The sequence below is a fragment of the Melanerpes formicivorus genome, unplaced genomic scaffold, assembly GCF_026170545.1.
Source record: "Melanerpes formicivorus ecotype bairdi unplaced genomic scaffold, bMelFor1.0.p_v2 SCAF_132, whole genome shotgun sequence".
NCBI classification, from domain to species: Eukaryota; Metazoa; Chordata; class Aves; order Piciformes; family Picidae; genus Melanerpes; species Melanerpes formicivorus.
In genome coordinates, this window is record NW_027142484.1 from 819,104 (window position 1) to 833,464 (window position 14,361).

General features: G+C 50.6%; 1 protein-coding gene across 2 annotated transcripts in view; it reads left to right on the forward strand.

The window, feature by feature from the left end:
- Positions 1-7,997, forward strand: part of PPARA (peroxisome proliferator activated receptor alpha) — a 49,126-nt gene extending 41,129 nt beyond the window's left edge. For both annotated transcript variants that reach the window (XM_068168110.1, XM_068168111.1), the window contains 3 exons: positions 663-865; positions 6,173-6,620; positions 7,453-7,997. In XM_068168110.1, coding sequence (XP_068024211.1) covers positions 663-865; positions 6,173-6,620; positions 7,453-7,700 — 899 coding nt within the window. In that variant the 3' untranslated portion in view covers positions 7,701-7,997. The remainder of the gene's footprint in view (positions 1-662; positions 866-6,172; positions 6,621-7,452) is intronic.
- The last annotated feature ends 6,364 nt before the right edge of the window (positions 7,998-14,361 follow it).

Below are 14,361 nucleotides of genomic sequence, written 5' to 3' on the forward strand. Positions count from 1 at the left end.
GAGCTAGACTGGATACTCAAAACTCCATTCTCATCCTCTCCAGTCCTGAAGGGCTAATCTGTTGGGAAGAGAAGCACAAATTGCTGGCTCTGGGAGGAGGTTTTGTTGACTCCAGGCTTTGAGCACAAATCCAGGCCTCTGATCTGTTTTGCTCTTGCAGGGATGTTGAGCTGAACATTCAGTGCATGAAGAGCTGAATGCCCCAGGAGGTTCACAATGAGCCATGGGCTCTAGGCCCAGCTCCACTGCGGTGCTCCCTGTGAGGTCCCTCCTGAGGCAGCTGTCCGGCTGGCACATGTGTTCTCTGCCATGCTCCTGACAGGGGTTTACTCAGGGGCTTTTAGAGTATTCCCAAGGTGGATTTCTAGTTTGGTGTTGGGAGTTGCAGAAAGCAGTAAGGAGAACACAAAATCCAGCTCCTTGGATGAGGCAGAAGGCCACGGCACGCGTCCTAGCTCACTGTGTTTCAAATCAGTTTAGCATTGTCTTCAGAATTACTCACTGACTGTGCTGGAGAGGAGGAGACTTTATCACCCATGTATTTGTCACAAAGATACTGCCCCTAGCCGAGTTTCCCTAGCCATGGATCCTACTGCTCTGCTCAGCAGGAGCGAAAGGTTTGCCTGTAACTGACGCTTGGCTTCCGTTTGTCTTCCCCGCAGCAATCCGGTTCGGACGGATGCCCAGGTCTGAGAAGGCCAAGCTGAAAGCAGAAATCCTCACAGGTGAAAGTTCTGTGGAGGATTCAGAAACAGCAGATCTCAAATCACTTGCCAAAAGGATTCACGATGCTTACCTGAAAAACTTCAATATGAACAAGGTGAAAGCCAGAATCATCCTTGCAGGGAAAACTAATAACAACCCAGTAAGTATCTCTGCTGTCACTTCAAACTGCCAAGGACAGAAAGTGATTGTAAGAATTAAGCACAAGCCTTTAGGAAAGAAATATCGTGAGAGTAGGGATGGGCAGAAGGGCTCTGCAGAGGGACCTCAGCCGACTGGACAGATGGGCAGAGTCCAATGGGATGGCATTCAACAAATCCAAGTGCCAGGTGCTGCACTTTGGCCACAGCAACCTCATGCAGTGCTACAGGCTGGGGTCAGAGTGGCTGGAGAGCTGCCAAACAGAGAGGGACCTGGGGGTGCTGATTAACAGTCGCCTAAACATGAGCCAGCAGTGTGCCCAGGTGGCCAAGAAGGCCAATGGCATCCTGGCCTGCATTAGGAATAGTGTGGCCAGCAGGAGCAGGGAGGCCATTGTGCCCCTGGACTCTGCATTGGTTAGGCCACACCTTGAGTCCTGTGTCCAGTTCTGGGCCCCTCAGTTTAAGAAGGACATTGAGACACTTAAATGTGTCCAGAGAAGGGCAATGAGGCTGGGGAGAGGCCTTGAGCACAGCCCTGTGAGGAGAGGTTGAGGGAGCTGGGGTTGTTTAGCCTGGAGAAGAGGAGGCTCAGGGGTGACCTCATTGCCCTCTACAACTACCTGATGGGTGGTTGTAGCCAGGAAGGATTTGGTCTCTTCTCCCAGGCAACCAGCACCAGAACAAGAGGACACAGTCTCAAGCTGCACCAGGGGAGGTTTAGGCTGGAGGTGAGGAGAAAGTTCTTCACTGAGAGAGTCGTCTGCCATTGGCATGTGCTGCCCAGGGAGGTGGTGGAGTCACCATCCCTGGAGGGGTTCAAGAAGGGATTGGATGTGGCACTTGGTGCCATGGTCTAGTCATGAGGTCTTAGGTTATAGCTTGGACTTGATGATCTTTGAGGTCTCTTCCCACCTTGATGATACTGTGAGAAGGAACACCTGCAGTAAATACAGCTGCCTTTAGCCACTCACAGAGTAGTTGAAAGAGTTAGAAAACTCAAGTGATGAACTTGTAGCTGGAAGCTGGCAACCTTAATTGGGAGCACACACAAAATTAGCTGCTAGTTAAAACCAAAAGGAATATCTGAATATTAAACCCACTTGCTGTGGGTTGGGGAGATGGTTCAAAATTACTTTCCTGTTATCACAGTGAAAGAAAAAGCAATGTTTCTCTGTTACAAAGGCCAGGATAACAAAAATCTTCCCTTTTAGAGTGTGGAGGAACTCTCTGTGGCTTCTGTCTTAATCACAACAATGATAATGGCAGGAGCAGAAAGAAAACCTCAGCTTGTAAACTTTATTGACAGGTTCCTCAGCATTCTGCTCTGTCATTCCCATGCTTGGCAGATGCATTGAGGAGCATCTCTGCTGGAGCTGACGGAGGCCAGAGGGGCAGGAGGGAAGCTGTGAGCTGAGGGTAGTGCAGGAGCTGCAGACCCTGCAAGCAGCTTGTAGAGGGGGGACCCTCTCCTTGCCCCTGCATCCCTCTCCTTCTGTGGTTACTCTGGCTCTGAGCTGTGTTTCCAAGCAGCACTGCAAGAGCAGAGCAGGTCTGGGGGAGGGTGGCTGTGATCTGGGCTGGATGTCTCAGTTCCAGCAGCAGGAGAGTCTCCCAGTGCCATGGGTGTTCCCATGCCAGTCCTGGGCTGTCAGGCATCCCTGGCAGAGGCAGGCCAGAGGCATGGGAAGCAGGGTAGGATGGGAAAAGTTGGAGCAGATGATCCTTGAGGTCCCTTTCCAACCTGGTATGATTCTGACCATTTCCTCACCCAGCCTTGCTGATCTTTACTGTGTGGTTACTTGGAAAGGGAGAAGCAGTCCAGGTTGATGAGAGACGTATGCTGCAGGGGGGCTTCTTCTTTCAGGATCATTTAGTCAAGGTCTATCCAGTGCTGTCAAGCTGCTTTTGGGTTTGTAGCAGGTGGGCTTGTGTAACCATGGTAAGGGCTGACTCATTTCACATGACACATGTTGGGTTTACAGTCTGTTGTGATGTGTTCAGCACACGGAGAAGACGACGATGTTGTTTTACCAGCAGTTGTAGTTTGGGTATAAATTTGCAGGGAAGAGGTTATGTGCACACCAAAATCAACCCCATCTAACTATGGGAGTGAGGGTTAGAAAGATTGGAAGCCAGGCTGTCTTCTGACACTTTGGCACCTTATAATCCAGCCTAGCCCAACATACCATTCATTACCATCAGGGTGCTGGAACACTGCAACAGGTTGCCCAGGGAGGTGGTTGAGGCCTCATCCCTGGAGATATTGAAGGTCAGGCTCACCAAGGCTCTGAGCAACCTGCTCTAGTGGAAGATGTTCCTGCTGACTGGGGCAGGGGGGGTTTGAACTGGGTGACCTTTGGAAGTCCCATCCTACCCGAACCATTCTCTGATTCTTCAATATGCAGGGGAGAGGAGAGGGAGGTTTAATCCCTGTGTGTAACCTCTGGGGAAAACAAACATTTTGAACAGAAAAATGGAGAAAAGAAAGAAAAGGAGGGATTTGTTCTAGGCAGTTTGTAATCCCCCTCCTTCTGAGCAGGTCATTAAGAGCTGGTTTCAGTGGCTCCTCTAATTCATTTCACAACAAACTAATTTTATTTCCTTTTCCCCACAATGATGAGGTCTAAATTTAGCTCCTGGGACCTTGGCCAGACCTAGTTCCTGAATAGTGAAGTGATGATAAATTCATAGAATGGTTTAGGGACCCTCTGACACGGGCAGGGGCACCCTCCACCCGAATAGGCTGCTCAAGACTTCATCCAACCTGGCTTTGAACATCTCCAGGGAGGAAGCATCCACAGCCTCCCTGGAAAACCTGTTCCAGTGTCTCACCACCCTCACTGGAAAGAATTTCTTCCTAATTTCCAGTCTAAATCTGCCCTCTCCAAGCTTCAATCCATTCCTCCTTGTCCTATAGCTACAAGCCCTTGGAAAAAGTCCCTTCCTGTCTTTCTTGTAGCCCCCTTCAGGTACTGGAAGGCTGCTCCAAGGCAGAGCCTTCTCTTCTCCAAGCTGAACAGCCCCACCTCTCAGCCTGTCCACACAGAGGAGCTTCTCCAGCCCTCTGATTGTCTTCATGGCCTCCCCTTGGCCCCCTTCAGCAGTCCCATGTCCCTTTTATGCTGGGGACACCAGAACTGGAGGCAGTGCTGCAGGTGGGATCTCAGCAGAGAAGAGGGGCAGAATCCCCTTCCTGTGCTGCTGCTGCTCTCCCTGCTTTGGATGCATCACAGTACACAGCTGCCTGGTGGGCTTCCAAAAAGCTCTACAAGACAGTCTGCATCTTTTAAATGGGTTAGAAATGTGGTGGCTTTATTGCTTTGCCACTTCCTGCTCGTCCACATGCGCATGGAAAGTTCTGTGGTGTGTACCTCTGAAGTCCTGAAGTGGGGTGCGACATGTCCTTGCCATAAGCAATCCCAAAGTGGAGAGCTGTGGGAAACTGGCAGCTTGGACAATCTGCTGAGGGGCATAAGTGAACTCTAGGAGTTTCCAACAGAACACTTCAGTGAGGAAAAATGTTTTCACTGTGAGGGTGATGGAACACTGCAGAACAGGCTGCCCAGGGGGGTTGTGGAGTCTCCTTCTCTGGACATACTCAAAACCTGCCTGGATGCCTTCCAGTGTGACCTGCCCTGGGTCACCCTGCTCTGGCAGGGGGGGTGGATTGGGTGATCTTTCAATGTCCCTTCCAACCCTTGACACTCTGTGATTCTATTTCTCATGGTCTCAGGCAGCCAGTACCAGAACAAGAGGACACAGTCTCAGGCTGTGCCAGGGGAGGTTTAGGTTGGATGTTAGGAAGAAGTTCTATGCAGAGAGAGTGATTGCCCATTGGAATGGGCTGCCCAAGGAGGTGGTGGAGTCACCATCATTGGAGGTGTTCAGGAGGAGACTTGATAGGGTGCTTGGTGCCATGGGTGAGTTGTTTAGGTGAGTTGGATTGGTTGATGGGTTGGACGCGATGATCTTGAAGGTCTCTTCCAACCTGGTTTATTCTATGTAATTTTCTCTGAGATGAGCAAAGCAGCACTGGGAAGGTGCCTTGCTTTGCATTCATGGAAGTAGATTTATGTTTCAGGTCAATTGCCCTGACTGGTAGCTGGGAAGCTTTGGGGTTTGTTACTGTTCTCTCTCTTCATTGCTGCTCTTCAGCTATGTCTCAGAATGTTTTTGAGTTCTGATTGTCACTGAGGAAGTCTGGCTGCTTCCTCCCAGGTTGTTTTAGGAGGCTGGCTCATCACCTGGTAATGCATGCTTCTGTTTGAATGGGGGTGGTGGTGGAAGAGATGGTGATCAAGCCTGAAAATCTGTGTAGCCTGACATCCTGGTGGGGTGCTGGGGTTAAAGATGAGCTGGATTTCTGTGGAACATCAGCTAGCTGGGACAGAGTCACTGACAATTCATACACAAGAGTGGTACAGGGTTCACAGTCCTGTGAAACTGTTGCCCTGCATTTAAATGGCCGCCTGCATGTCCCCTAGGATGCACTCATGGTGTGCAGCAAGTGTGGTTAGTTTAGGAATCGGTAGGATTGTAGGCCGAGTAACCTAGACTTGTGGAGAAAGTCATACAAGACTTCTGGGACTTGATCTGAGGTACCTGTGTGCATGTCAAGCTCAGCACTTCTGGATCTTCATCTAACAGCCAGAGGAAACCAGATTAGAGCCATGGCACAGTGTTACCTTTGGCTCCTTGCTCTATGCTGCCATTTGTAGTGCTGCAGCTTCTCTTTATGCAGAATCATCAATGAACTCCTGGGCTAGTGACAGGTGAAGAAACTCTTAGTTTATTGATAGGGTTGTTCAGTAGGCTCCAAGGAGACCTTCTTGTGGCCTTCCAGTATCTGAAGGGGGCTACAAGAAAGCTGGGGAGGGGCTTTTTAGGGTGTCAGGAAGTGATAGGACTGGGGGGAATGGAACAAAACCAGAAGTGGGGAGATTGAGATTGGATGTTAGGAAGAAGTTGTTCCCCATGAGGGTGGTGAGAGACTGGCACAGGTTGCCCAGGGAGGTGGTGGAAGCCTCATGCCTGGAGGTTTTTACGAGCAGGCTGGATGTGGCTGTGAGCAACCTGCTGTAGTGTGAGGTGTCCCTGCCCATGGCAGGGGGGTTGGAACTGGATGATCCCTGAGGTCCCTTCCAGCCCTAGCAACTCTGTGATCCTGTGTGAAGAAACTCTTGGGTTACTGATAGCTGAAGACTGATTGGCATTGAAGTTCATCAAAATGCCTCTTCCTTAAGAAGTCAGCCATTGCTAACCACTATTTTGTGACTGAATTACTACTGTTCTTTTACCCTCTGCAGCCATTTGTTATACATGATATGGACACCTTGTGTATGGCAGAGAAGACTCTGGTGGCAAAACTGGTAGCCAATGGAATTCAGAACAAGGAAGCAGAGGTTCGGATCTTCCACTGCTGCCAGTGCACTTCTGTAGAGACTGTCACAGAACTCACTGAGTTTGCCAAATCCATCCCTGGCTTCTCCACCCTTGACTTGAATGATCAAGTGACACTGTTAAAATATGGAGTTTATGAAGCCATATTTGCCATGCTAGCCTCTGTGATGAACAAGGATGGGATGCTGGTAGCCTATGGGAACGGCTTCATCACGCGGGAGTTCTTGAAGAGCCTGAGGAAGCCTTTCTGTGACATCATGGAGCCTAAGTTTGACTTTGCAATGAAATTCAATGCACTGGAGCTGGATGACAGTGACATCTCCCTGTTTGTGGCTGCCATCATCTGCTGTGGAGGTGAGCACTAGGTGTTCAACAAGGCCAAGTGCAAGGCCAGTCCCAGGCACAAATCCAGGCTGGGTACAGAGCGGGTTGAGAGCAGCTCTGGAGACTTGAGTGTCATGGTTGCTAAGAAGCTCTCCAGGAGCCAGCAGTGCCCTCATGCAGCCTAGCAGGCAGCTGTGTGCTGGGCTGCAGCCAGAGGAGTGTGGGCAGCAGGGCAAGAGAGGGGATTCTGCCCCTTGGCTCTGCTCCGCTGAGACCCCGCCTCCAATCCTGCCTCCAGATCTGGTGTGCCCAGCAGGAGGTCACAGAGCTGGAGGAGAGAGTCCAGAGGAGGCCACAAAGATGATCCAAGGGCTGGAGCAGCTCTGTTGTGAGGACAGGCTGAGGGAGCTGGGGGTGTTCAGCCTGGAGAAGAGAAGACTCCAGGGGAACCTTAGAGCTGCCTTCCAGTACCTGAAGGGATCCTGCAGGAAGGCTGCAGAGAGACTTTTCCTGAGGGTGTCTAGAGACAGGCCAAGGGGGAATGGTTTGAAGCTGAGGGAGAGCAGGGTTAGACTGGAGCTGAAGAAGAAGTTCTTGAGTACAAGGTGGGTGAGAGTCTGGCACAGGCTGCCCAGGGAGGCTGTGGCTGCCTCCTGCCTGGGGCTGTTGAAGGCCAGGCTGGATGAGGACCTTGAGCAGCTGAGTCTGGTTGAGAGGTGTCCCTGCCCATGGTGGGGCAGTTGGGGGAGCCGACCTCTGAGGTCCCTTCCAAGCTGAGCCCTTCCAGGATCCAGAAGGCAGCCTGCTCTCCAGGAGGAATCCCTGTCATAGTCTGCTTGTGTTTTGTCTGTTTTGGGAGCAGATCGGCCTGGGCTCGTCAACGTTGGCCACATAGAAAAGATGCAGGAGAGCATTGTGCACGTCCTGAAGCTTCACCTGCAAAGCAACCACCCTGATGACATCTTCCTCTTCCCCAAGCTCCTCCAGAAAATGGCTGACCTCCGACAGCTTGTCACAGAGCACGCTCAGCTGGTGCAGATCATTAAGAAGACTGAATCTGATGCACACTTACACCCTTTGCTACAGGAAATCTACAGGGATATGTATTAAGGATTCTTAGTCTTTTATTTCCCCCTCCCCCCCCACTATTTAAGGACAAGAGCAATACTAATCATGGGAGCAAACCTACTGGCAGTTATTCTGCTGTTGACTCAGCACAGAGCAGGAGAAGTCACTGCAGTGGTGCACTTCTTCTGGTTTGGGATCTTTTGTCTGTTTTTCTGAAAGAACTCTGCAGAAAAGTACTGATGATAGTGCTCATGGAGTATCTTACAATGGTTCTTTGATCTGGCACGTTGGAGATTGGTAAGGAATGCACATTTGGAGAATAAATCAGAATGTTAAGTACCAGAAGTGCACAAAATTGTATTTTCTCTTGGTTTAGTCCTTTGTAGACTCCAGCAGAATCAGCAGCTTCCCTCCAGGTGAATGCACAGTCATGAAGCTGATGCACTTTGGGCTGATGGCAATCACTGAGAACCACCTAACACTTTTTCTTTCCTGGCAGCAGTCAGGCTGTATCAAATGGTTGGATCTTGCTGTCCATACACTAACAAAAGAGCTTTGATCTGCTGCTGCTTCAATCCTGTGAATTTCAGCCCAGCTTCTGGTAGTGCTGCCTTGGGAGGAGGTGGGTTAAAAGTTGAAATAGAAGCGGAGGAGTTATCTAACACCAGCAGAGAAGGGTAAATGTGGTAAAGCAGTGGAACCCTTTCTTCCCAAGGAAATAGGAAAGTGTCCTTGTGTGTTTCAGAGGGTTGGAATATCTCAAGATGTGGTTGAAGTTAAAAATGGCTGGTGGGATTTGGCAAGAATTTAGGGGAGCCTGAAAGATCTGATCCTAGCCCAGACAAAAATGTATGCATAGAAACTCCAGCACAGGAGGCTCCACCTCAACGTGAGAAGGGACTTCTTGACTGGGAGGGTCACAGAGCACTGAACAGGCTGCCCAGACAGGTTGTGGAGTCTCCTTCTCTGGAGACTTTCCATCCCCATCTGGATGCATTCCTGTGTGCCCTGTGCTGGATTCTCTGGTCCTGCTGTGGCAGGGGGGTTGGACTTGATGGTCTCTGGAGGTCCCTTCCAACCCCTAACATCCCAGGATCTGTGATTTCAGCTGCGTAGGCAAGGCCCCAGGTTCCTTGTTGAGTATGTTGGTGGGACAGAGTTGTTGGGGCCTGATTACTTTTCTGATGAATATCCTGCTTCGTTTTTCCCAGTGGTCCACTTGGATAGATTGAACTCTGCTCCTTGTTCCTAGAAGTATGAGCTAGATTTCTCACCAGATTTCATCCTTGTCCATAGAGCCCCAAGTGGGTGAGGTGCCAGCATTACCAAGAAGAGCATTTGCAGGTGTCAGTTGTGTAACAGCATGAAAGAGAGCACAGCTGAGAGGAAGCTGATCATGTTCCTGAGATCAAACTCTGGGTTTACAACAGGACTTGCTCTTAGTGCAAAATAAGCCATAAGGAAACTGCTGGGCTTGGCCATTTCCCAGGATGTGCTCCCAGTGCAGTGCACAGCAGTGCTAGTGGCACGCAGGACACTGCTGTTTGGTTTGGTTGTTGCTTGTTGGGGTTCTTTTCAAAGGATGATTTCCTTACTGTGGTGTTTGTCTACTAACACAGAGCTCAGGAGTCAGTCTTAGCATATGCACAGCAGTTAAGCTTTCAGGGGTACAAGAGGACACTTTGTACAGGTTTTGGTGAGGACTTCAGAATCTTAAAACTGCAAGATTTTAGTAAGATGACTAAAGTGAGAGCATAGATTGATAAAATGGTTTAGGTTGGAAGGGACCTTAAAGATCAATCAGTTCCAACCCCTGCCATGGGCAGGGACACCTCCCACTGGCCCAGCTTGCTCAGTGCCTCATCCAACGTGGCCTTCAACACAGCCACAACCTCCCTGAGCAACCTGTTCCAGTGCCTCCCCACCTTCGCTGGAAAGAATTTCCAGTCTAAATCTGCCCTCCTCAAGCTCAAAGCCATTGCCCCTTGTCCTGGCACTACAAGCCCTTGTCAAAACTCCCTTCATGACTTCCTTGTAGCCCCCTTCAGGTACTGTCAGGCTGCTCTTAGGTCTGCCTGGAGCCTTCTCTTTTCCAGGCTGAACTCCCCCAGCTCCCTCAGCCTGTCCTCATAGCAGAGCTGTTCCAGCACCTGATCATTTTTGTATCCCTCCTCTGGACCTGCTCCATCAGGTCCATGTCCTTCCCCTGTTGAGGGCCCCAGAGCTGGATGCAGCACTGCAGGTGAGGTCTCACCAGAGCAAAGTGTCAGGATCCTCTCTCTCCATCTCTGGCCACACTGCTTTGGATGCAGCCCAGATGATTAAAGCCTGACTGGCTCCTTAGGTGTAGCTTTGATGTGGCTCTTACCAACAGAGCTTACTTTGCTATCATGGCACCAAAGAACCCTGGTCAGCCTTAAACCAGCTTTAAAGAGGAGAGAACAGATGGATAAAGGAAAATCTCAGGAAGCATTGGTATGGCTGAAGTTCTCCCCAGCTCTGCAGCTTCCACAGTTTGAGGGTTATTTGGGGGTTTTAAATGTATGTAATGGAATGCCCCAGGTCCTTTGGCAATGTCTGGGGGAGGAAGATTTAAACGTTGGGGGGGTTTTGTGTCAAGTATTAGGAAATCTGAGGTTCATTTCTATCTCCTTAATTACTTTCATTAAGGGTGTCCTGTCTGCAGTGTAGCAGCACATAACTGCTTCTGAAATCCAAATCACTTACTCTGGACCTCATTGAGCTGCAGAATCCCACCTCTTTTTTCCAAGGCCCAGTGATGGGCAGTAGCTGGGAATGGTTTCCACCTGCAGAAATGGAATCTCTCTTCCCATTTAAAGATTCCAGTGTTTTAATTTATTGAATTGCCATTTCCATGTGCCTTGATGCTTTGCTTCTAGTCAACTGTTAGCAAGCTGACGTGCTGCCAGAGAGTTTTGCATTATTCCTGCCTCCCCCTGCCCCAGATTTAGGAAGTGCCAGTAGCTGCACTAAGTCTGTTCTCATGAGAGGGCTAGCACGAGTGTGCAACTCAAAAGAGCTTATAATAAGCATCTAAACATTTGTTTGTTTATTCAAACAGCTAAAACTTGGGGAGATTTATTCATCACGGGACCTGGGTCACATCCCGTTGCATTTGAATTTCCTCCTTATTTCTACTGGAAAGCCTGCATGACTTGGGCACCACCTCAGACAAAGCAGTCAGAGGTTACCCTCTGTCTGAAGGGGAACAGTTTCAGCTCTGCCTCTCCTTCAAAGCATGCCCATTAGCTGGAAAGCTGCAGCCACATCTAATGAACACCTTTTGTTGTGGTACTGCTTCAGCAGAAGGCCTTACAAACAGTGGTTCCCTCCCTGCAAAGCCTAATGCCTGGGGAAGTGTCCAGATGTAAGGTGTAGGGGGGGGGAGGTCTGCTGCTTGCTTGTACCTCAAGTGCTTTCGTGCCCATCCGTGGCATCTACTGTGTTTTAGTCTAGGTTTGATCAGCTTTCTTCTCTTTCTTCTGCTGCTCTTTGACATGATCTGTGGAGCTGATCTGAGGTTCTTGGTACTGCTGTGTGTGGTGGTGGTGGGAGGGGGTTGTCCTTTCTTCACATCTTATCTTGTGAAATACCAGAATGTCATTGGGAGGGATAAACTTGCACCAAGTTACATGGCAGAGGTGCTTGAAGATGGAAATGATTCAGTGTAAATAGTGGCTTTGTGGCTTGTCTGGCAAACCCTTTTGTACCCTTTGATGGGGGAAGGATGGGGCTTGAAGTCAAATTGCTTATTCCTTTCTGGGCTTTACTATCTGTGAGGACGAATCACAAGCTTGCAGCACAGCGACATATAAAATATATATAAAAAATAAAGAGAAAAAAAGAAATAAAGAAATAAAGAATTAAAATAAAGAAAATAAAGAGAAAAAATAAAGAAATAATTAAAAGAAAGAAATAAAGAATTAAAATAAAATAGAGGAAAAAATAAATAAAGAAAGAATAAAGAATCAAAATAAAGAAAATAGAGGAAAAAATCAATAAATAAAATTAATTTAAAAAAAAAAAGGAATAAAAATATCAATTAAATAATAAAATGAAACTCAACAGCTGTTAATAAAGGTGAGTGTAGGTGAGGAAGAGCTGTAATCCCCTGGTCCTGTTTCAACCTCGAGTACTGTGTCCAGTTCTGGGCCCCTCAGTTTAGGAAGGATGTTGACTTGCTGGAACGAGTCCAGAGAAGAGCAACAAAGTTGGTGAGGGGTTTGGAACACAAGCCCTATGAGGAGAGGCTGAGGGAGCTGGGGTTGCTCAGCCTGGAGAAGAGGAGACTCAGGGGTGACCTTATCACTCTCTACAACTACCTGAAGGGAGGTTGTAGACAGGCGGATGATGGTCTCTTCTCCCAGGCACCCAGTACCAGAACAAGAGGACACAGTCTCAGGCTGCGCCAGGGGAGGTTCAGGTTGGATGTTAGGAAGAAGTTCTATACAGAAAGAGTGATTGCACTATGGAATGGGTTGCCCAGGGAGGTGGTGGAGTCGCCGTCATTGAAGGTGTTCAGAAGGAGACTTGACAGGGTGCTTGGTGCCATGGGTTAGCTGTTTGGCTGGGTTGGATTGGTTGATGGGTTGGACACGATGATCTTGAAGGTCTCTTCCAACCTGGTTTGGTTTATTCTAATATTCTAATTCTAACCCTAGCTCACCAACATGGAGATTCAGTTTCCACCACTGACTTCGTCTTTTGCTGTAGAGCACAGGAGTTCACTTTCCTTAAAAGGCTGCAAAGAGAGCAAAAAAGAGCAAAGTCTTAGTACAAAATGTCAATAATGGAGAACTGAGGACCTGGCTGGAGGGAACAACCACTGCAGGGCTGTTCCCTACTACCAGCGCTGAGCTCGAGTGGCATGTTTCTAGCTGCGTCATTGTACACTGCCTGCTGCTGAGGTGCCCTGGATGGCTTCCCTGTAGGGTTCTTCCCCACATGATTAGGAGCAGAGATCCATTCACAATCTGTTGGTAGGGGTGAGCCTGTGTCTGGGCTGTCGCTGTGCTCATAGGGGTGAGCCTGTGCTGTCGCTGTGCTACAGGGGTGAGCCTGTGCCTGCGCTGTCGCCGTGCTCGCAGGGCTGAGCCTGTGCCTGCGCTGTCGCCGTGCTCGCAGGGCTGAGCCTGTGCCTGTGCTGTCGCTGTGCTACAGGGGTGAGCCTGTGCCTGTGCTGTCGCCGTGCTCGCAGGGCTGAGCCTGTGCCTGCGCTGTCGCCGTGCTCGCAGGGCTGAGCCTGTGCCTGCGCTGTCGCCGTGCTCGCAGGGCTGAGCCTGTGCCTGCGCTGTCGCCGTGCTCGCAGGGCTGAGCCTGTGCCTGCGCTGTCGCTGTGCTCGCAGGGCTGAGCCTGTGCCTGCGCTGTCGCTGTGCTCGTAGGGGTGAGCCTGTGCCTGCGCTGTTGCTGTGCTACAGGGGTGAGCCTGTGCCTGTGCTGTTGCTGTGCTCGCAGGGGTGAGCCTATGCATGTGCTGTCGCTGTGCTCGCAGGGGTGAGCCTGTGCCTGTGCTGTCGCTGTGCTCGCAAGTGTGAGCCTATGCATGTGCTGTCGCTGTGCTCGCAGGGGTGAGCCTATGCATGTGCTGTCGCTGTGCTCGCAGGGTTGAGCCTGTGCCTGCGCTGTCACTGTGTTCGCAGGGGTGAGCCTGTGCCTGTGCTGTCGCTGTGCTACAGGGGTGAGCCTGTGCCTGTGCTGTCGCTGTGCTCGCAGGGGTGAGCCTGTGCCTGTGCTGTCACTGTGCTACAGGGGTGAGCCTGTGCCTGTGCTGTCGCTGTGCTCGCAGGGGTGAGCCTGTGCCTGTGCTGTCGCTGTGCTCACAGGGGTGAGCCTGTGCATGTGCTGTCACTGTGCTACAGCCTGTGCCTGCACTCTGTGCTCGCAGGGTTGAGCCTGTGCCTGTGCTGTCGCTGTGCTACAGGGGTGAGCCTGTGCCTGTGCTGTCGCTGTGCTCGCAAGTGTGAGCCTATGCATGTGCTGTCGCTGTGTTCACAGGGTTGAGCCTGTGCCTGCGCTGTCACTGTGCTCGCAAGTGTGAGCCTTTGCATGTGCTGTCGCTGTGTTCGCAGGGTTGAGCCTGTGCCTGTGCTGTCGCTGTGCTCGCAGGGGTGAGCCTGTGCCTGTGCTGTCGCTGTGCTTGCAAGTGTGAGCCTTTGCATGTGCTGTTGCTGTGCTCGCAGGGTTGAGCCTGTGCCTGCGCTGTCGCTGTGCTCGCAGGGGTGAGCCTGTGCCTGTGCTGTCGCTGTGCTCGCAAGTGTGAGCCTTTGCATGTGCTGTTGCTGTGCTCGCAGGGTTGAGCCTGTGCCTGCGCTGTCGCTGTGCTCGCAGGGGTGAGCCTGTGCCTGTGCTGTTGCTGTGCTACAGGGGTGAGCCTTTGCCTGTGCTGTCGCTGTGCTCGCACAGGTGAGCCTGTGTATGTGCTGTCGCTGTGCTCGCATGTGTGAGCCTGTGCATGTGCTGTCACTGTGCTACAGGGGTAAGCCTGTGCCTGCACTAGTCCTACTAACCAAAGCTTCCTGCAGGAACAGAGTCAGCTTTTAAAGATGCACTTGAATTTTGCTGTGGGCAACATGGCAGCTGCTTCAAGGACAGCCTGCACTGGATGCTGCAGTGATGATTTCCCACTGCCTGCCTTATATTTATCATAAGAGAAGATTTCAGTATCCCAAATGGCTGCAACTT